Source organism: Rhinatrema bivittatum, chromosome 2 (genome assembly GCF_901001135.1).
Source record: "Rhinatrema bivittatum chromosome 2, aRhiBiv1.1, whole genome shotgun sequence".
Classification (NCBI taxonomy): domain Eukaryota; kingdom Metazoa; phylum Chordata; class Amphibia; order Gymnophiona; family Rhinatrematidae; genus Rhinatrema; species Rhinatrema bivittatum.
Window position 1 is genome coordinate 252593118 of NC_042616.1, and position 23622 is coordinate 252616739.

Below are 23622 nucleotides of genomic sequence, written 5' to 3' on the forward strand. Positions count from 1 at the left end.
CCCCTAGCTCGGGGCCTTGGCAATTGGGTCGTACACTCCGGTGTCTCTAGTTTGCCTTCCTGCGTTCCAGTGTCTTGCTCCTGTGTCTCCTGTGTTCCAGCGTCTCCCATTCCAGCATCTCCTGCTCCTTTGTCTCTCCACTCCTGGTAGTACCCTTCAGACTGATCTCACGGTACTAACCTTTGCCTCTTCTCTGACTACTCCTGCTCACTGCCTGACCTGACCTCTGCCTGGAACTCCGACTACGCTTGATTGCCACCTGGAACTTGACCTTCGGCTTGACCTGACTACGCCGGATTGACTTCTGTTACCGAGCCTGCTTTGGCTGATCATTCTGGACTGATACTCTGGCCTTGAACTTTGCCACACACTCTCTTCTGGCCTCCTGCGAACTCTGGTCTTGCCTGTCTGGACACTGACCGCACACCCTTGTTCGTGGTGGGCACACCCTTGAACTTTCTCTCTAGGAGACCCTGCGAGGCCCACTAAGACCAGACAGCCTCGGTAACCAAGGGCTCAACCTGAGGTAACCCCGGTTTGCTATTGGTGAAGCTCCAGTTTGCCTCTGTCTCCTCCTGTGCTCCGCCTCCTGGTGGCAGGCGCTCTCCGGGTCTGACCGGAGGGCCGTACCAATCCTGCACCAGGCCAAGGGTCCACTCCCAGAGCAACAGTTTGCATGTAAGTTTACCCACACTGAGCTGAGGCCTACCTGGGGGCAGAACTGAGAAGGGGTTTACACTTAAATCACAATCTGTTGGATTTTAATATGTACGCCTGTAAATTTGTCATAAATGTTTCTGCATAAATTTTAGCAGATAAATTGTAGATTTGATGGGATAATTTTCAAAATGGACGTATATGCATAAATCTGCTTTAAAAACCGGTGTGACCCATGTGCGTATTCACTAGCTAGCTGATGCACGATACTATGAAATGATTCCCAAATGGGGATGAACTAACCTAAGTAGCATCGATCATCAAACAATTACCTACTGTTCACAATTTTCAAATATGTGCCAATTTAACCCTTTGTGTGTCAGTAAACTTAACAAAATGCAAGATGGAAAGTGTGCTTTATTTTTAGAAAAACAAATAAGCTGATAAGGATTGAATCAAGTAGCAATATACTGATATGATTTTGAAGCACATCAGAAACCCTTTGACACTAAAAATGTTTTTTATTCTTTTCTATTAGTAGCTTATACATCAGTGAAAGGTACTTAGCAGTAAGATGGTTTGTATTTTGGATTAACACAACTTTGCAGTGATGGTCTACTTCTCTGACCATCTCAGCACATCTATTCATTTTTTTGCACAGCTCAGTTTCTGTAATTGCTTCGTCAGTGGAGAGTGCTCATGTAATGCATTTCAAATGATGGCTTCTTATTTAATATTCTCACTGCTGCTTAACTATCTCAAGAAGACAGAAATGCTGCTCGCAGTGAGAGCTTTTTGAAGTCATTTACCACCATCTGTTAAAAAAAACAACCCAAAAAAACTGGTGAAATCTACAACTTGAAATCAATGAAGTCATGAAAAAACCTGTGGGTAAGTTGTGCATCTCTGCAGTGCAGTGCAGTTTTAGAAGTAAAAAAATTAGAGGTAAAAAAAAATAAAATTCTCCAGGCTCATCATTTCAATTTTGAATCAAATGTGCTACACATCAAGGCAGAAAATGTTTATTAGACTCCTACCTACAGCAGCGGATCTTAACAAATAATATCTGCTATTGCCTTACAATAACTGTGGGAAGGATCCCTATGGACAGAAACCTCTTTCTATGAACAGCATTAATGGTAATGGCCTGCCCTTGGACACAGGTAAATAAAAACAGATGAAAAAAATGTACTGCATCTCTGATATATTTCTTCAATGTGTATTATCATTTTTCTGTATGTAATGGAGGTCTCAATAGACCTTCCATGACATGTCTTAGGCCAGCCACCTGGTTCAGACTGGTAGCAAAAGTATCAAGGACTGTGAAGGGGAGCATTATCGCAAGTCATTGATGCCTATGATCCCACCTTCACTGCACAGACCTACTATTAGTAAAGCATATTTCCTACTTGTGCTGAAACCAAAATGGGAGCAATACATCCCCTGCATAGTTTGAAACAACTGACAAGTCATTCCTGATGTTGCAAACCCTTGATTATATCAGTTCAAACATAGTGCAGACAGTGGGAAAATGAGACCAAGGTTTCATTCCATTCAGAAAGGAACTAATGCAAAGGAGGAATGGTCTAGTGGTTAGTGTATTGGGCTGCATACCAAGGACGCCAGGGTTTTGTACTCATTTAGACTGTAAGCTCTTTAGTGCAGGGGATTATTACACCTGAACTGTTAATAATGCTGTATGCTTCTTGAGCATTATTTGGAAAAACAGGCTTAAAATTCAAATTATCATTATACTAGGAAAACCTGAAAATGGAATAATAACGAAATTTGGTGAATAGTTAGGTGGGTGGAAGAGTAGCATAAAAGTTATATGAAATACAGAAATCTATTTTTTTTTAAATGTTTTCAATGCAAACCTAAATATTACAAACTGAACTTTCTGTGACTTCACATAAAATATACTGCCCTGTTCATTACTTCTGAGTTTGCTCCAGTAATGAATTGGTAATGGTGTTAAGAAATCTTTTTTTTAAACTGTTAATACTTTTCCCTTCAAACAATATATAAAACGATCTGTGAGCAGTTGTTCAAAATTAACTTCCTTTACTCTGTCCATATTAGCAGTGTATGCATGTATTTAACCCTGCAAACAATCTTAGGCATTAATGATTACAAATTCTCCTGGTCTTGTTATGCTGTGTTTGCTGCCCATGTTGCTGTATAGTTCAGTTTTAAAACAGAGTTTGAAGATATATATTTTTTGTAGATCCAGAATCTTTTTATTCCGGTCATCAGATGACAGTACATTTAAGGCAGAGATAACAGCCATAATGTTGATATGAACTTGGTAAGGTATTTGTTCTACCAATTACCCAAGTCTACAGAAAATTAAAGGAAAGAATACTTGAAGAAATACATGGATGGACCAATGAGCATTTTCTGTTAATGCCAAGTAAAATCCTATGCTTGGCTGCTGTCCCAGTTCCTGCCTATTGGGTCTATCAAAAAATGTGCAGAAAGCACCCAAGTGCCTACGAAGACATCTCAGTCAGACGCAGTCTGACTGGAAAAAAAAGTGAAAAGTAGGTTCTAAATGAAGTCCAAGTTTGGGGGCCTCAAAGTAGACAAATTCATAAATTGAATTTGGCTGAAAGATGACATCATTCCATTCAGACTGACCTTTTTCAATCTACCTACACTAGAGCAACTGGTTCCGATGACATTGATAAATTGATAAATATATATTGATACATTGGGTATAAATATGACTCAATCTCAATACATCAAATGCTTCACTAGAATTCATTCTCTGACTACCAGCGTCTCACTACGGGAAACTCAGTGTAAGGTCCTTATGCAATGTTTATACTCCCAAAAGCGTGCATATAGTATGAAATTAACACAATCCACTATATTTAGTAAAGGTCAACAATTGGAGGGAATGTTGGAGCATCAGTGTTGGGTGTGCCCCACCCTACACATTTTTTGGAAAGTGATACAGAACTACATTTATCAAGTTACAAAAGTGAAACTGTCACCAGAGACTTCTTTTTTTCTTATTTGACAATTTGGGGAGAGTATCATTTCACGATCCCTACACAAGACTCTGGGTAAGAAAGGCCTTGGTGTTGGCAAAAATGATTATTTTGAAGACACCACAGGCACCGGTTGACACCACAGGCACCGTGTTACAATGGAGGAATGCCCTGCACTAGACGTGTCTCGTGGAAAAATGCATTGAAACGATAGATGTGACAGGGAAGACGCGAGTGTTTCTTAAGATATGGGACTTGTATCTACAAAGCCTGCCACATAAGACTCAAAGCTCGGTATTGAACAATTTTTTGTAGTGGATCTCTGGGTCTAAAGCTCTGATTATGAGAGACATGCTATTTTTTTTCTCCAGGATACTGCCTTGTGGTAAAAAGATGGAGGGAATTGGGAGGGAGAGGGAGGTAGGGGTTAGCTAGAGAGTTGATGTTAGTCATGATACAATTCTAAATTTGTAAGCTATGTGGTGGTATGCAGAGACCCCTCACCACCATATATAACTGCTTTAGTATGTTTTGTACAATTACTTGAAAAATTAATAAAATATATTTGAATATAAAATATAGATTGATAAAACAAAACATTTATGGTAGCAATATTCTTTTGGGTTTTCTATTTATACTCCACCTTTTGCTACTTAAGAGCAGATTGCATTTAGGTACGGCAGGCAGGGCTTAATTTGAAAACAGAAAGGAAGTGGAACTGCGGACGGGGGGTGAGGTGTGTGGGGCTGGGGCCAGGTGTGAATTCTGTCTCTCTCACACACAAACAAATACCCGAACCAAAGTGTTGTGTCTGCCCGAGTCTTTCTCTGCTTCCTCCAAGGGCTGGGGGGAGGGGGCATAAATAATCCTTGCAACTGACTGGCTCTCTTCTGTTTCCTCAGGGGAGCCAGAACTGATACACACTGCCAGCTCTGCTCCACCTTCTCGGGTCCCAGAAAAAGGGCGGCAAAATGCCGTTCTGGGTTGTTCTACCAAAAAAAAAAAAAAAATGCCCTGGGTAATGAATACAAAAAGGGGGTAGAACTGGCACAAGCTTGAAAGTTGTGAGCAGTGGTGCCATTCATCAAGACCAGGGTTGAAGCCTTGACGATTTGCAATACTGCTCATAACTTTCAAACTTGTGCTAATTCAAACCTTTTATTTTGTGTGTGTCTGTTCCTTGCTCTGCAATGTTTGTTTTAATATCACTCCCTTCCCCTTCTGTTCCTTGCAATACAGGAGGAGAGGTGGGGGTAGACAGAACAAGAGGGGAGGGGCTGGATTAGGGAGCAGAGCACTTTCTCTCTGTGCTCCAGGTTCACCCCCTCCTCTCCTCTTCCCTACAGGCTGCCTGGAGGGGAGGGGTGGAGCAGAACACCCCTTGCTGCTCTGCCCCTTAAGCCTGAAAAGAAATGCGGGAATGCCATTCCCCCACAAATTAAGCCCTGACTGTAGGCATTTCCCTACCCCCCAGAGTGTTTTCAACATTTGAGCACTGTATCAAGGATAGAAAAGTTCCTGTGAATAAAGTCCTATAGTAACCTTGCATCGGATCTCCTCTACCAATCTGAAAACATACATTAGAAAGCCTTGGAAAAGGAGAGACAGTCTAGCCAAAATAAATAAAACTGAATACTAGTCCAAAATAGCCTTAATAATACACCAACAATCAAATTAAAAGGATTTGGAGACCACTTTTCTTTTTTTCCTTTCATTTAAACCTGTTGGCCTTCAATTACTGATGAACCATAAGGCTAATTATTTGTTTCAAAGGGAAAGATTCATAACCATTTAAGAATACATTGAAGGCCAAAGAGCAATACATGCTTTTTCAAGTTTCGGGTCAGGTTTCAGTGACGCCAAAAACATTCCTAATATATTATAGTATAGTAAAATAGTAACCCACTAGATGATGGCAGATAAGGACCAATTAGCTCTCTCGGTGTGCCCGATTGCTCCTATCTATACTGCTGTAGCTAAGGATATAGGCAAATTGATAGTCATACGTGCTTGACTGCCTGAAGAATTCCACTCCTTACCTGTCAGTTTGGTGGTTTTTCCTCATTGGTCTTTTACCATTCAAGATAAATATGCACGTTTCCATGGTTAAACCAATATCCAGGACCCGACCATGTCTTTTATCTAACCTCTGAACACTTTTCTTACCACTGCCTTTTATATATGTTTCAAACATAATTAAATTCCATCACAAAACTAACACCTCTGGTTTCTAACACCTCTGCAAGTAGGTTATTTTAGGCATTTTCCACTCTCTCAGTAAAGAAGGATTTCTTCCTTTCACTCGTGTCTTCTTCTGCATATTGTGACCCCTTAGCCTTGAATTTACTTTTCTACAGAATGCTGCATCTTCTTGTACTTTATTGAAGCCTGCTAAATCTAAACGTGTCTATCCTTTGCCCCTTTCCCCGTCTTTCCTCCAGTAAATAAGTTTGAGTGTCTTATGCATTAGAGATGTGTAGCCCAAAACTGTTGGGGTTTTTTTTTTTTTTCATTTTTGGTTTGTTTCCCAAAACGAAAAAAAAAAACCCCATCAATGTTCCAAAATGCCCCAAAACAAAGAAAAAAAGTGGGGCTTCCTGTCCTGTAAAGTCCAAGACAGAGCCCAGGCCACCCAGCAGAGGCCTCCCTGTTTCCATCCAACCCCCAGCCTACTCAGCTGGGCTTCCCTTGGCCCCTCCCACTCCCTGAAAGCATGCGACAGGTCCTTCCTCCCTGACCCCCCTTACCCCTTATAGCTGGTCCTGGTAAAATAATTTAAAGTGCAGGAATGGAGTCCATTCGCTCCTGCCTTGGCACCTGCATCTTTAAAAATAGCTCCAGCTGCCTGGAGGACAGCATCGAAATGACATCACTTCAGCGCCTGTCTCCAGTGCAGTCGGTACTTTTTTTTTTTTTTTTGCATTGATAAACTGCTTCCACACCCTTCTTCCCGTTTTTTTGAGTCTCCTTTCATTTTTTTCCCAATCAAGCAGAATTCTCTCTAATATACCTGCAATGTCGCTAATAGATACTGAAAGAAGTGGCCCTAGCGCTGAACCCCAAGGTCATTGTCTCATTAGTCACAGAGCTCTATTTTCAAAAGCAAAAAATAACAAATGCTAAAGAAATTAGGCTTGAGTTGATCTGGGCCAGTGGGTCAGTAGCAATGCTGCCCGTTGCGATGTGCAAGGTCAGAGCCCGATTTCCCGGTCAGAGCTACCACTCCCCAGGTCAGCCCAGGGACATTGGAATAGTAGCACCCAGAGCTCCCAAGATGGGAGGTATGGTCATCACACAATGGCAAATACCGAGTTGCCAGGGTTTAGGCTTCATAAATGCAGTGTTCTGGAAAGATCTAAAGTGCATGGCCCACTGGCTGAGGACTATTGCCGCAATGACTAGAATAAAGTAAGCTGCGGAGAAGACATACAAAATCCCCAAGTAGATGCGCAAGAAGGCTCCTGGCATCAGAACTCAACCCTTATTCCAAATGAATTGGAAGCCCAAAGACGCAGGGGAAAACTGCCAGCTCAACCCAAAAAAAAGAAAAAAAAAAGAAATTGGCTTATGCCGAGCGCTCATCTCTGCCTCTCGCTTACTTATTTTTCAGTCGCTTCAAAACAACCCAATTCAGACAGAGCCATCCTCCATGATTGTTGTGCAGAGTCAGCTGAGGGATGAACAACAGAAAGCAAATGCCAATACATGTTAAGAGAGACATTCGTGCCCCATGCAAATCCCAACTCTTACATGCCAGGCTTCGTTTAACTCCCTTTGGTCCGAACATATGACTTTAAAGCTCTTTATTCATGCTGTGCTTTCCTTAAGGGGGGGGGGGGGATTGAGGTTTAGAGGTCATACAGTCTAGAGGGTCAGACCTCTTTTTTTGAGGTCTGAAACCCACATGGTTTTGAACGTAGGCATTTAACAGCATGGTGATAGTGTAACCCAAAACCTGTTTCAAGTGCTGTGTGAGATTTTGCTCAGATATTGCGGAGTTGGAAATAATTAGCAGTCACTGATGAAATAAATTTTAAATATTTTACTGCAAGAATACAGCCTAAATTATAAATATTAATAAGTAACTTTTTGGACTACAAAGGTATCTAAGCATATGAGCTTTCTGAATGATAAGTAGGCAGTTTCAAAAATTATCTTGCCCGGTACACTTAAATTCTGAGCTGTGGGCTGATGGCCAAAGCTTTCTATGATTTCCAGGGATGGAAGCTGATCTAATCTGATGTTCCCTGCTTTTGATACAATCTGCACAATGATAAAATTATGATGTCAGCTATTTTGTAGTTGAGAAATTGAAGAAACTATTAATTTTTTCAATGATTAAGCACATTTTTACAGATATATAAGCAAGCATAAGAAAATTTGGTTTGGATTAAATGCTGTGAATACATTTGATGGAAGATTAGACACATCTTTGATCACGAGAGGAGGAACCATTACCGGTACATACGTTTTTGCTTTGTAAATTAACTCACATGCTCCCATGCACATAATACTATGCCTAGCAAAAATCAAATGCAAATGTGCATGAGATAAATGATGAGTCTGGTCAATTTCATGAGCATGTGTGTATTCACCGTTAAAGATTTAATGCCCGATTTTAAAAGGGCCACGCACGTAAATTTTGGGGGTCACGCGCATGGCTGGGCCTTGTAATCAACGCATGCATTTTACAAAGGGTCCAGCCATGCGTGTAACCCTCCTTCCGCACCGAAGTGCCGAGCCTGCTGAAAGGGGCAGCCTGGGGGCGTGGTCTAGATGGGGGGAAGGCCGCAACAGTGGCATCAGCCACAGCTGGCATGGCAGCTGGCATGCAGAAGATACTTCTGCTTCGGAGGAGCAGTAAGTTTTGGAATAAAAATAAATTTGGCGTAGCTAGGTAGAGGTTAGGGGTCGGGTGGAGAGGGGAAAGGGGAGTAAGGTTAGGTAGGGGATAGGAACTGGAAAAAAGGCCAATCGCGTTGCTGCGCGAAATTTGAAAATTCCCTCCCTGCACGCGCAAGTTGTGGGCCGTCAGCGCTCGCGTGCGCGGATGTTAAAACATCACAGATAACACCAACTAGGGCCACCAGAGCTATCCAAAGTTTGCAAATGCTGATTTTCCAGGTAGCATAACATGGCTTTTTCTGAATTTTATTCCACAAAAAATGTTCAGCAGCCATGCTCAGAGAAATCAAAAGGCTTTTAAGTACTAAGTAATGCACCGCTACTTAGACTTGGCTTAAGTTTCATCATAATGGGGCAAGAAAAACAACCACTTTGCAATCGCCTTTTCAAACAGTCCTCAGACATGACTAAGACAGGAGGCTGTAGTTCTTGCAGACTGGAATCACCCACCCCACACTAGGTTGGAGCAGTTCTCGGCACAACCTTCTCCCCAGGGTTTTGAGAGCTACTTCAGTTCCACTCTAGATCCCCCAGCCTAAGCATTGAGAACCTGTTGTGAGCTTCCTATTTTTCCCTTCCTCTTGGTTTTTTTTTCCTGTGGCACCGTACAAAATCTGGTTTGCTAGCACAGCAATGCTGTATTTACTTTTCAAGTCCTTCTACCAAAATCCTTACTAAACGTCTGGCTTGGGGGTTTTTCTTCTGTTTACTGCAGTAGGTAAAAACTCTACCAACAATGACAAGCATATAACTAATGGGTAAATATGCACAAGAACGGTGTTTTTAGTGACACCTTTGTTAGCTAAAGGGCTAAATCTATAGAGCTTCTTGTAGCAGTAGATAAAACAAAAAAAAAAATACAGAAGAAAGGCACAAACTAAAGTATCCATAGCTACTGAGCAATCTGCTCCATGAAAGAAAAAAAAAAAGAAAGCATAAAAGTACGTGAGAAATGTACATAAAGAATTAGGATGACAGCCAGTCCAAGGGAAAATTATTATAGCTTATTATCTAGTTGTCTGGCGGAGCTGTGGACCAGCTGGCTGTGATGTTCTGCTCAAAGTTAAATACAGACAGGAAACCACATGTCTGATGTCGTAAAGATCATTTGTCTTCCTGCCAGGGCAATCCAGACAAGCAACCTTAAAGGGCTCCTTTCATTTAAGGAGAATATGAATTTACAACAATAAAAAAAAAAATAAAAAAAATTGAATGACTAAGCCTCAAGTACCTTTATTACTTTTTTTTTTTTTTGGAGTTGTAGATTTGTGGAGGCACGGCGTCAAGGGATGAGTTTCTGAGGACTAATGCCAGGAACAGGGCCGTATGCAAGGCTGTGTGTGTGTGTGGGTGTTCCATTTATGCTTGCACTGTGTGCCCTTACTCTGTGTGAATGCACATTATATTCGTGCCTGAAAAAGATAACGCTTGCATTTAGAATGCACTGCTGTCTGGCCAAACAGCTTTCGTTTAGACGTTGAGACTGGCCACATGGTAGGAGGGCCAAAATGAGAATAAATAGAAGCATATGAATGCTATGGAACCAATTCAAAACTTTGAGCTCGTTTTGCTTTTTTTCCCCAATTGGGTGTGAGATAAGCCCGATTTAGGGTGCAGCATGCTGTCCGCATGTTGACTCCCAATGTTTCTGTCAGGCAGCCCCATATTAGGGACACATGGAGCTGATCTTCAGATTTAGTAGATGTCCTCTTTCCTACCTGCATTGTGTTATCTCCCAGAGAAGTACCATAGATAGAAGTTAGTTCCCTTTTCATGATCTCACACATATCTGGATTCTGGGAGGGGGAACCACAGGCCAGGAAGAAGGGATTTCTTGTGAAGGGAGAGGAATGGGTAGAGTACTGACCTGAAGAAGGGAGCACAGCTCCCGAGATAACAACGTATCACCTGCAGCTGTTTTGCTGACTATTATTTCTGTCTACTGTATCTAAGTAGTCTAACCCAGCAACCACACTATTTTACTCAAAACTGCTAACTCAGAAACTAAGACAAAGCCTTGGTAATGAATATAGCTATCCTTCAGTGGCAATATAGCCCCTTCCAATATTCTAGCAAAATTCTCCATAAGGGGAAAAAAACAGACACATGTAATCCATGCATCTGATATAGTGCTGATTAAAGAGGAAGCACAGACTTGGAGGATAGGCTTTCGTTGTCTTTTAGTATTTAAATTGAACTAACAAGAAAACCCTTTCGGTGGTAATAGTAAATTAGCAGCAACAATATAGCATGGTGGCATTTCCCTAAATTGTAAAGTTATTTTTAAGCTTAGAATATTATAAACAGCCTCCTGTAAGAACATAAGAAGTTTTAAATCTTTTACATGCATAATATTGAGATAGATTTTCAATATGGTGCTCAGCATAAATCTAGTCAATTAATTTATAGTTTGTCAAGTCTCCTTTCTGGCCTGCTACTGTTCTGGATAGTGAGCACATATAATAAATAAGGAGGATGAGAAAGCTAACAAACAGAATGGTGGTACAGCTGCAGCCCAAACTTCCAAGAACAGTCAAGGTCAACCAAAATGCAGAGCAGAGCTTTGACACATTCTCACATAGAACCAGAGGAAGACGGCAAAGTTCCTAGCATGGATTCAGGCTGATATATCTACACTTTCCAGTTAAGATAGAAAAAGACTGATTTCCTGCAGGTGGTCAAGCTTGTAGGGCTTACATTCAGGAGATATCCTATAATGGAGTGGTGATAAGGACAAAGAAAGGTGATGACCTGAGCTAGAGCAGTGCAGGCAGTCAAGCTTGCATGGTTGACAACTGGGAGATATCTTTAGGGCACCAAAGGCAGGTGCAACCAGGTAGACTAGGTGGGAAAAATAGTCCTCATCTGACCACATTCATGATGTTAAACTGGGCATGGAAGGGATAAGGTTTGCAATTTCTGAGTTGTAGCAGATTCTTCCCAGAAGCGTTTTGTCAAACTACATCAAGGATGGTTGTGAATGCCATATACGAATACTGCCAAAGAGGTAATTTAAGTAGAAATGTTGCTTAGACCATAAAAAGTCTTCCTGCACACTGTACCTGACAAGCTGAAGAAAATCTGATTTAAAACAGCTTGTATTTTAATCTAGACTGTTAACTTGGAAGAATTACAAAACAAGCTAAGCCAGGCAAGCCTTAACCAGTTAAGAAATGACAAATATTGACTCTACAAAAAAAAAAATGAATGAAACTCTGTGCTATGGCAGCTCAAGCCATTGCACCATCCAAGTTGGATCATGCTTAGCATGATCAACTGGTTTCCGTCATTGGTTTTCATCCAGCAATTTTCTCTCTTTCTTTTTGCTCTTCTAGTGGAGGACATGAACTTACCTTCTGAAAATACAAGCACATCATTACATTCCTCTCCTTTGCAGGAGCACATGTAAACAGTTTCACCAGGAACCTTTCTTTCTTTCATCAGGCATTTTTCTTCGGTATGATCTTCCAACATGATGCCATGGAGGCTCAGTTTTGGATCATGACACATTGTTTCCAAGGTTGTATTTTCGTCATTCTTTCTCCTAAAGGTATGGGTGAAAAACAGACTTGATTACATAGAGCCAATGGTATTTCCTATGAGCTGTTTCTTTTCAGGCTTTTGAGAGTCTCTACCCTTGTCTTCCTGTAAGAACACGGGGAGAATGAGTTATACAGAAAGTTAGCACAAATTGGAATTCAGCACCCGCAAGACTGATAGCACATACATGGGATATGCATTCCCAAGAACACAGAAGAGAGTGAACTAAAAGTTGGCAAGGAGAAAAAAAGGTTATGAAAAATAACTGCGACTCCTGGAGGAACCAAGCTCCACCCTCTAGTAGAGGACCATACCTGCTTGTCTAGCATAGGCTGGGTAAAAGGACAGATGGGGAAGTTGGACGGAATTTCACTTGAAAGGACTTAGAAGACTTGTTGGAATTTTTGGAGTTGACATTTAGAAGATCACTGAGTGGGTAGCAATGATTAGGTAAAGATATCCAGTTACCTTTATCCATATATTCAGTTATCTGGCTATAAGTGTTGCTGAATATCCAACTAAATCTACCTGCACAAATCTTGTCCACACAAATTTAACTGGATAGCCATGAATATTCTGCTGACTGGATACATTTAAAAATCCCACCCTGGAACACCCCAGGACAGTCTATTTCTTACCTGGCTAAATTTGTGTGGGTAGTGATTTTACCCACATAAATACAGCTGGATAAAAGGGAAGAACTTTGAATGGGTATGATTTACCCAGCTAATCTTTTCAATATCAACCTCTTAATAGATCATGATACCTTTTTATTTGACCAACATAAAAAGATACTAAAGTACCAGAGCTGTCAAGGCCACATACAATAGATACCTTTTTAGATCTGTAAAGTTGATAAGGACTAGTGGCAGTCCTCTAGCCTTAAAAAGTTGATTTCCTCAAGGTGGTCAAGGAAATGGAGATAAACTACTTTTTCTATTAGCTGACATAGGAAGGGGAAGCCAGAGACTATGCGATAGTTATCTAATATATTTTTATCTGGCTCAGGGATCTTCAGAATTGGTTTGATGACTGAACATTTCAGTGAGTGAGAGAAGGTGCCTTGAGATAAGATGGCATTTACAACAGCTGTCAGTCAGGGCTTAAGTATTACTTCAGGTTGCAGATGAGTCTTGGTGGAATGGGATCTAGTGGGCTAGTGGATTGACTGATTCTTTGGTGGTTCTTCTCTATTTCTTTTGGAATGACTTTCCTGAAGTCAATTAGTGGAAATAGTTTGGCTGAGGTTTGGTTGGAAGTAGTTTCTTTGTTTGGGAGATGTAGTGCAGCAGTCGGTGAAGTTGAGGAAGGAAGAGCATTTAGAGAAGATCTAATTTTTTGGATATTTTCTGTGAAGAATTGAGCAAAGTCTGCTGAAAAATCATCAGTGGCTGTTGTGGGTTTGAGCTTCAGGTTTAGAATATTTCTGCACAGGTTCAAAGAGTTTACTTGGGTGATTCATCACTAGTTCAAGATGTTTTTGGAGTGTTCTTTACAGAGTTGCAACTTGGAATGTGTTTTCTGTTTATGCCAAGCCTGTTCAAGTTTTTAAGCTTGTTGAGTGAGTAAATGGAGACCTTCATGGAGCAAAGGAGAATTTTGGACATTTTTGGTGGGATTTCGCTTGAGAGGTGCTAGTGTTTTAATGGCAGAAGTAAATGTTTCATTCCACTGCTGAACTAGTAGTTCAGGCTGATCTGAAGTTTTGATGATAGTTGGTATTTGTAGGTGTTATCTTAGAGTTTCACTGGTGACTTTGGACAAGTTTCTGGATGAAGGTCATGGTGCTTGGATGATAGGTGGTCGACTAGGATTTTGTAAAGTAATCCAGATCAAGTTGTGGTCTGACCAGGAGATAGGAGTCACTGATAATGAAGCTAGATCTAGTTTGATATTGAAGAATGGAAAATAAGGTTGAGAGTGTGCCCATGTTTATGGGTCAGAACCTTGGATTATTTGGATGAGACCCAGGTCATCCATGTTGCGATGGAAGGTTGAAGCATAGCCTTTAAGGGGGACCTCGGCATGGTAATTGAAGTCTTCTAATAGGGGAAGGTGATCACAACGTCACATTTGAATTCATATAATTTGGGGAATGAATCAAGGCGATTTCCCAGAGGACAATAGATTAGTATGAGTTTTGGGCCTTCTTTGCCCCAAACTTTAATAGTTAGGAAGTCAGATTTGCCTATTTGTATGGAGGATGCTAGTTTGAGAGCTAGTATATCCTTGAAAATGATTGCAACCCCTCCACTTTTTCCTCATGTGACAAGGTGCATGGTGAATGAGGTATCTGGGTGGGCATAGTTGAGTAAGAAAGAAAGTGTTGTCCTCTCCAACCCAGGTCTCATAAGGCACAGTAATTGGAGGTTAAATTTTTCAGTGATATGATAAGAGTCTCTATTTGTTGAGCGTATATTGAGGAGGCTGAGTTGTAGGGAAGGAGAGACTATCTTTTTGAATTAGGTGACAGTAATAGATTGAAGCGGGATAAGATGAAGGAGCCTACGACGAGTTGGTTTAGGTTGGTGGTGGTGACGTTGCCTTCAGATCACATGTGTAGGTAGAGTGGATTTGCTAAAGCATATAGTGATAGAGCTTGATCAGTTACCTCTGAGGTTTGAGAGATAGAGATAACAAAGAAGATTGTGGGTGTTTACTTTTTAAAATGTTTATTATATCTTTCCCTCTAGTGGGAGGATTGTTCACATTCCAAATAGCTGTAGTTGGCCATGAGTTTGTAGGGTATAGGAGAGGAAGGGTTAGAGAGGGATTAAAATGGTAATATGCATTTAGTGTGTCAGGAGAAATAAGAAGGGAGGATGGACACCATAACAGTTGTATTTTGCAGCAGAAAATCAAGTTATGGAGAATTAGCAGCAGGAAGAAAATACATTGCAACCATGTGAAACAAGGTAATGCCAGCAATCATGTCAGAACTTAGCTAAGCTCCTCATCCCGAGCACCTTCTCCAGATCCCTGGCTAATATCATAAACTGCTCCCTAGCCCATGGAATCTACCCGGATGAGCTAAAAATGGCGTCCCTCAAACCTCTATTGAAGAAACCCAACCTCGACACAAAAGAACTCGCCAACTTCAGCCCTATATCCAACCTCCCTTTTCTAGCGAAGCTCACAGAGAAAGTAGTGAACACACAACTCTCAGACTACCTGGAGGAGCATAAAATACTATACCCTTCCCAGTACGGCTTCCGTAAATCGTCCAGTACAGAAACCTCTCATCTCCCTATCAGACCACCTCCTTATGGGCCTAGACAAAGGGCTTTCTTACTTACTTGTCCTCCTAGATATCTCAGCGGCCTTCGATACTGTGAACCATGCCATCCTTCTAAACCGTCTTTCAGACATCGGATTATCTGGACTCGCCCTCAGATGGTTCGACTCCTTCCTCAACAACAGAAGCTGCAAGGTCAGAATTAATAACAAAGAATCCCCAAGTTTCAAGTCAATGCTAGGCGTCCCCCAAGGCTCTTCTTTATCTCCCACCCTCTTCAATAGCTACTTACTGCCCCCCTCTGTCAACTACTCACAAACCTAAATTTAATACATTACCTCTATGCAGATGACGTGCAGATCTTGATCCCCATAAAAGAATCTCTTCCAAAAACACTTACCTAATGGGAAAATTGCCTTAAGTCCATCAACAGCCTCCTCACCAGCCTGAACCTGGTTCTCAATGCAGCCAAGACAGAAATCCTTCTTATCTCCCCTGACCACTCTGCCAACACCGATCAAACGGTCCCTGACACACAGATATCTCAAGCAAGAGATTTAGGAGTTATCCTAGATAACCATCTGAATTTAAAGAAATTGATCAACAATATCACAAAGGACTGTTTCTATAAGCTTCAAGTTCTGAAAGGACTCAAACCCCTTCTTCACTTCCAGGACTACAGAACTGTCCTTCAGTCAACATTATTCTCCAAAACGGACTACTGTAATGCTTTACTCCTGGGGCTCCCCATCTCCGCCACCAAACCATTACAGATGCTCCAGAATGCAGCAGCCAGAATCTTAACCAACACCAACCGGCGAGCTCATATCTCCCCTATTCTCCGAAACCTACACTGGCTGCCAATAAAGTACAGAATCCTACATAAAGCACTCACTATAATCCACAAAACCATCCACAATCAGCTGACACTAGACCTTCAAATCCCTTTCAAACTCTACTCATCCGCAAGACCCAGAGAAGCATATAATGGAACTCTACTAGTCCCACCAAATAAATCCGCCCGCCTAACTTCCACCAAAGAGCATGCATTCTCCACAGCGGGCCCAGTCCTTTGGAACAAATTGCCGACTGACCTAAGACTGGAACCCTGCCTTCTTACCTTCCGATGAAAACTTAAGACTTGGCTTTTCCTCCAAGCCTTCCCCTAATTTATAAAGTGTTCAATCCAGACTAAGCCCAACTGATGGGACGTTCGCACGAGTCTCAGTACTATTCATATGTATTTTACCTCTAGTTAATTTTTGTCTTTCTACTTCCTGGCTACTCTAGCCCCCAAGTTCAATTCCCTTGTTTTATGTAACTTTGCTTCGGCTCTCTTGTTTGGTTAATTAGTTAATCCCCTAAGTTCCATGTAAACCGGCCTGATATGAATCCCTTCATGAAGACCGGTATAGAAATATGTTAAATAAATAAATAAAATAAATAAAATGAATGTGGCCCAGGCCCTAATTTCTGGTCCTATGCCACTGGTAATATGTTCTTTAATTTTGGCCCAATATTTGGTTATTTTGTGATTATACTACTATAGAAGCGTATGAAATTGTTCTGGCTATCTCTTTAAATATGTGTGTGGAGGAATGTGCCCTACGTAAATATAAGTCAGAGTTCAGAGTGGGCAAGGGAAATTCTGGATGTGATTTCTCCTTAAAATGAGTCTTAAAATCCCTGAGGGCCTGCTGGTTCTTCCAGTCCAGTCTGTCCCCAGTCACCATGAGTACCGTTATGACAAGGGAATCCTCCTAGGCATTTGCCCAGGCCCAGAAGCACTTAGGAGGAGGCATGGATCCTAACCACACTATGGATGATTTTGTGGCCTTATTTATAGTTCCTTTTGAAAAGATTTCAGTGATGGGATGTGAGTACTAATCAGCTTTTTGTATGAAGAATGAATAATATACTAGGGATGTGCAGCAGGGATGGATTCGTCCCATTCGGTATTCATATTCGTTGGGACCCAAATCCATTGCATCCATTCTCGGGAGACCCCGATCTGTTCATTAGTTACATATGTATTAGTTTCCAAAAAAAAAAAAAAAACCCCATCCAACCCTTTAAATTTAATTAACTACAACCCCCCACCCTCCTGACCCCCCCCCCCAAAGACTTGCTAAAAGTCCCTGGTGGTCCAGCGGGGGTCCTGGAGTGATCTCCTGCACTCAGGCCGTCAGCTGCCGGTATTCAAAATGGCGCCGATAGCCTTTGCCCTTACTATGTCACGGGGCTACCGGTGCCATTGGTTGGCCCCCGTCACATGGAAGGAGCAATGGACGGCTGGCACCATCTTGTGCTCCTACCATGTGACAGGGGCCGAACAATGGCACTGGTAGCCCCTGTGACATAGTAAGGGCAAAGGCTATCGGCGCCATTTTGAATACTGGCAGCCGACGGCCCAAGTGCAGGAGATCGCTCCAGGACCACCAATGGACCACCAGGGACTTTTGGCAAGTCTTGAGGGGGGGGGAGTCAGGAGGGTGGAAGGTTTATTCGTTAGTGATTACGTTGTATTCGTGGGGGTTCGCCATACGTTTCGTGACCCCCACGAATACAACATATATGGCATATACGTTGCGGATTGCCAATACGTTGCAAACGGATGCACACCCCTATAATTATACAAGGGTTGTTTGGTCAAGATTAAGATCTAAATGTTTGGCTAGAGGAAGAAGAAAGTGTATTTACAGTTTTCTTATTGCTGCTGCTTATCTCTGCTGTGATTCATCTTCTTGGTAATTTTAATTGTGAATTAATTGCTGTTATATCAGAAGAATAAAGAAGTAGATTTAAAAGCCGTGCACATTTTCCAGTGTGTGCACATGGATGCAGTGATTTTAAAGCATGCATGCATACATAGGAGTATATGCACGCATTTTAAAATCAGCTATTTATGCTTACATGTGACCATGATTTCATATTGACGCACACGATATTGAGGTCAGGAGACTGTGATGGCCACTCCAGAAACCTTCACTTTCTTCTGCTGCAGCCACTGAAGGGTCGACTTGGCCTTATGTTTCAGATCAATGTCATGTTGGAAAGTGCCATGTGCGGCTTCCTGGCTGATGAATTCAAATTATCCTCCAATATTTTCTGATAAGATGCTGTATTCATCCTGCCATCAGTTTTGACTAAATTCCCTTCTAAATTCCCTGCTGTAGTCACACCCTCCCAAAACAGCAGAGATCCCCCTCCATGCTTCACAGTAGGGATGGTGTTGACTCTTCTCCAAACACAGCGTTTATGGTTGTGACCATAAAGTTCAGTTTTGGTCTCATCATTCTACATTATTTGTTTCCAGAATTAAGGCTTCTCTAGGTGCTGCTTGGCGTATTGTAAGCGGGTTGTTTTGTGTCATTGGTGCAGCAATGGCTTTTCTTCTGCCAACTATAGCATGCAGCCTATTTTTGTTCAAGTATCTCCTAATTGTGTATGATGAAACACCCATACCACTTTGTTTCAGAGAAACTTGTATTTCAAAAGTTGCTTTGGGTTTTTCTTTGCATCCCGACAAAGTTTCCAGGCAGTTGGATCTGAAATATTTCTTGGTCTACCTTGGTATTAACAGAACCCATAATTTTCCACTTCTTCATCCGAGTTTGAACAGTACTGATTGGCATTTTCAAATCTTTGGATATCTTTTTATTTCCTTTTCCTGATATATAAAGTTGAACTACTTTTGCTCAAAGATCCTTTGACAGTTATTTTGCTTTCCCCATGCTTCAGTAACCAACAAAGTCAGTGCAACCCTGGATGAAATGCACAAGGGTTTCTCAAGAGCTAAAAAACTCATTATACACAGACATTAATTACAATCAAACAAGGCACAGGTCTGGATACCTACCCTTCATTGCCATCTCAACCTGTGTGAGTCAACTTGAGTGTATATTATCAGCCCAAACATTCAAGGATATGTAAACTTTTGAACAGGACCATTTTATTATAGAAACATAGAAACATAGAAATGACGGCAGAAGACCAAACGGCCTATCCAGTCTGCCCAGCAAGCTTCACACATTTTTTCTCTCATACTTATCTGTTTCTCTTAGCTCTTGGTTCTATTTCCCTTCCACCCCCACCATTAATGTAGAGAGCAGTGATGGAGCTGCATCCAAGTGAAATATCTAGCTTGATTAGTTAGGGGTAGTAGGGGTAGTAACCGCCGCAATAAGCAAGCTACACCCATGCTTATTTGTTTTACCCAGACTATGTTATACAGCCCTTATTGCAGGGGTCAGGAACCTTTTTGGCTGAGAGAGCCATAAACGCCACATATTTTAAAATGTAATTCCATGAGAGCCATACAATATGTTTAAAAATAAATACAAGTAAATGTGTGCATTTTATGTAAGATCACACTTTTAAAGTACAATAAGTCTCTGAAAATATTACACCAGGCCTTAAGACACCAATACATCTCCTATTAGGAAAACGGACCAAGTCAGGCTGTTATAGAGTCCTACACAGAAACTACACGCCAGCAGAAAACCTCACCTGAATCACGTGCTGTCCCTCACCTAACATAGAATAAAGAGACCAAAACGCATATCAAGAAGCATGCAGAAAAAACTGAATTGGAAACTGCAACAAGCCAGAGTCTCTGTATGCAGTGTAACAAAGGAAAAAAGAAACATCACCCATCCTTATAAAACAAATCAAGAAATATAAAATCATCAGCAGTAAAACTGTACTAACAAAAAGAACATATTTCGAAACAGCTGATGAGTGGAATATCCAATAATTAAAAACTCATATAAAACATTTCCATATACCAACAAAATATTTAAAAATAGCAGACACAAAGACCCAGTAATGAAAAATAATAAGGATACAAAATTGTTTTTGCTCTGCATACCTGGGAACGTTTGATATCCAGGTGTCCTGAGATTGTTCTGAATTAGCAGAAGGTGGGGTGGTTTGCTTGGAACTTTCTCCTCTCTCAGTCACATACCAGCGCGCTCTCTCACACTGGCTCTCAATGACACACCTATACCCACATGCTCTCAGTACTCACATATACACATGTTTTTTCTCTCTCACTTATATAGGCTCTTAATTACACATTTACACACATGCTGTCTATCTTTTCACGCTTACACACACACACAGGCTTTCAATCACATAAATACACACTGTCTTTTTCTCTCACACACAGACTCTCATTCACATGCTTACAAACATGTCCTCTCTTTCTCTCATTTACACACAGACTCTCAATCACATACTCACATGCTCCCTCACCTAAATCAGCTCTCAATCACACACAGACACACATGGTCTCTCTCTCTCATTTAAACACAGGCTCTCAATCACATACTCACATGCTCCATCACCTAAACCAGCTCTCAATCACAAACAGACACACATGATCTCTCTCTTATTTATACACACAGGCTCTTAATCATACATACACATGATTTCTCTCACACACAAAGGATCTCAATCATACACACATACTCTTTCACACAAACAGGTTTTCAATCACAAACTTACACATACAGGTTCCCAATGGTAAACTTACATTCATGCTCTCTCTCTCACAGGCAGGCTCTCAATCACAGACATACTCTCTTTCACATGTACAGGCTCTCAATCATTCACATACATGCAATCTCTCACTCACACACACACACACAGCCCCCCGCGGCCCAGAAGAGGAAGTGGAGAGTATCGGGTGCCTGCGCGGCAAGAAGAGGCCACGCTAGTGCGCTTGGCATCGGCCCGAAGAAAAGAAGACTGCAGCGCGGCTCGGAGGAAAATGAAGAGGTTCAACCGCGGCCGATGGGACTCCGCCTCCGCGAGGGCTGAAAATGAAGAGGTTAGCGTTGGGAGGAGGCTGCCGCGAGTTCCCGGGGTGGGGGAGAGAGAGAGTGAATGAGCGAGCAACACACATGCTCGCTCATTCACTCTCTCTCTCCCCCACCCCGGGAACTCGCGGCAGCAGCAGCCTCCTCCCAACGCTAACCTCTTCATTTTCAGCCCTCGCGGAGGCGGAGTCCCATCAGCTGCAGTTGAACCTCTTCATTTTCCTCCGAGCCGCGCTGCAGTCTTCTTTTCTTCGGGCCGATGCCGAGCGCACTAGCGTGGCCTCTTCTTACCGCGCACGCACACGATACTCTCCACTTCCTCTTCCGGGCCGCGGGGGGGGGGGGGCGGGGGCGGGAAGAAGAGAGCACGCCGGTGCTGCTGACTCCAGCTGTCCTGCCGCGTTCCGCCCGGGCTGACAGCATTTTAAGCCCGGGCGGAGGAGGACCGGGGAGCAGCTGGGTCAGCGGGAAAGTGTGGCGACACTTGTCTGCGAGCCAGATGCAGCCCTTAAAAGAGCCATATCTGGCTCGCGAGCCATGGGTTTCCGACCCCTGCCTTATTGGTTGTTTTTTCTTCTCCCCTGCCGTTGAAGCAGGGAGCTATGCTGGATATGCGTGAAGTATCAGTTTTTTTTTCTCCCCTGCCGTAGAAGCAGAGAGCTATGCTGGATATGCATGAAGTATCAGTTTTTCTTCTCTCCTGCCGTTGAAGCAGAGAGTTATGCTGGATATGCGTGAAGTTTCAGTCTTTCTCCCCTGCCGTTGAAGCAGAGAACCATGCTGGATATGCATCGAAAGTGAAGTATCAGGCACATTTGGTTTGGGGTAGTAACTGCCGTAACAAGCCAGCTACTCCCCACAAAGTGGGGAGTAGCTGGCTTTACTGCTATGGTTTAACAATTGTGCTATTCTGTGATGCATAATAGTTTTAACACATTAAAAATAACAGACGTGTATTGTCTGATAATTCATGTTTTCTTAAAATGCTACACAACTTACAAATTTTGCCAGGGGTATGTAAACTTATGAGCACAACTGCAATCCATTCAGTAAGACTCTAAATCCCAGAGTTGAGGGTTATAGGGTTTGACTCTGCCAATGTGGGTGAGAAGATTGAAGATTTTGGTGAAGGGGTCCAGTTAGATAATCACAGAGAAGAAAAGGTTGAGTTTGTATATTAAATGTACAGCAGTAAAAAAAAAAACCCCCAAATATCACCCTTAAGCTTCTAAGCAAGGTCCAGTCCAACATCTATTACCCAATTGTATCTTTGAACCTAAAGAGCTGGTGCCAGGACCAAAGAAAAATAGTTTCAAACTCTTTTATTTAATGCGCCACAGTCTGGGGGTACATTAACCTTTTATTTCACCTTACTTTTTATATTAAAAGAATTATTTAATGATTTATTGCTTGTTTTCCACCTTTGTCTCTTCCATACCGCTTTGCTATTGCCCTATGCACTGTTCTGAACACTTAACGTAGTGCGCAGTCTCACGACCAGCATAAAAGAGTTGTGACTTACCATACTGCTGCACAAACTTCAACAGCGTTCTCACAGATGCTTGTGCGCCCACATTTGCTGAAGCAGTCGCCTTGGTTCTTGCAGGTCGTTGGCTCCACATCACAAAACTTGCACACTTGTGCAATTAATATTTCTCCATTCTCACCAGTCGCCTTGTTTGGAGGCATTTTGAAATCTGGAAAAAAGGGGAAACAAAGGGATAACATAACATATATTAGCCAGTTTTTGGTACCCTCTGTATTTCATTTGTTTTCTTAATTACTGCACCCAGCAGAATGCAATATCTGCATGCAAGGCGTGCACTGTCTCGAGCAAGAGCCTTTAGCATTCCCTACGGACGCTGAGGTGCCTGTTTACTGGATGATGCAATGGAGGAGGTGATCAAAGTCTGTTTTCAATTATTGTAGTGTCAACTAATCAGGGAATAAAGTGTTCTGAAAAACTATTTTCCTGTAAATCTGATTTTTCTTAAACGTACTATGCACAAGCCTTTTTCTCTTCCACCCTTAAGCTTCTCAATGACTGTTCAACTTCATCTGGTTACTTCTTCCTAAATAACAATGCCAGGTGCTGTATTGCCCTCCATGAAAACTACAGGTTTTCCCAGGTAAGGTTTGAATGCATTTTTTGTCCAATTTCTTGTCATGGGGAAGGTCGTTTTATAACAGCCTGCTTTAATGTTAAAGTATATGGGTGCACATCTGCTTTGAAAATGTGTGGGTTGTCCCACTATGCATATACACATATGTGAAGAAGGTATACCTGCTCCCGAAGAGATGGATCTTTCTCATGTGCATGTCTGGGCATGCACTTGAAAATCTAAAGTATGCACGGAAATGCTTTCTTTACCCTGAATTTCACCACCAGAATGCCTCTTTCTACTGCAGATGAAAGTACATGCAAAAATGGAGTTTTGTGTGCTCATTTACATGCACAATCTCCTAA

At 42.0% G+C, this 23622-nt stretch overlaps 1 protein-coding gene across 1 annotated transcript in view; it reads right to left on the bottom strand.

Moving 5' to 3' along the window:
• The window catches only part of TGFBR2 (transforming growth factor beta receptor 2), a 176949-nt gene that overhangs the window by 44579 nt on the left and 108748 nt on the right, over positions 1-23622 (bottom strand). The window contains exons 4-5 of the mRNA XM_029589418.1: positions 22678-22852; positions 11912-12102 (exon numbers count right to left, since the gene is read on the bottom strand). Coding sequence (XP_029445278.1) covers positions 11912-12102; positions 22678-22852 — 366 coding nt within the window. The remainder of the gene's footprint in view (positions 1-11911; positions 12103-22677; positions 22853-23622) is intronic.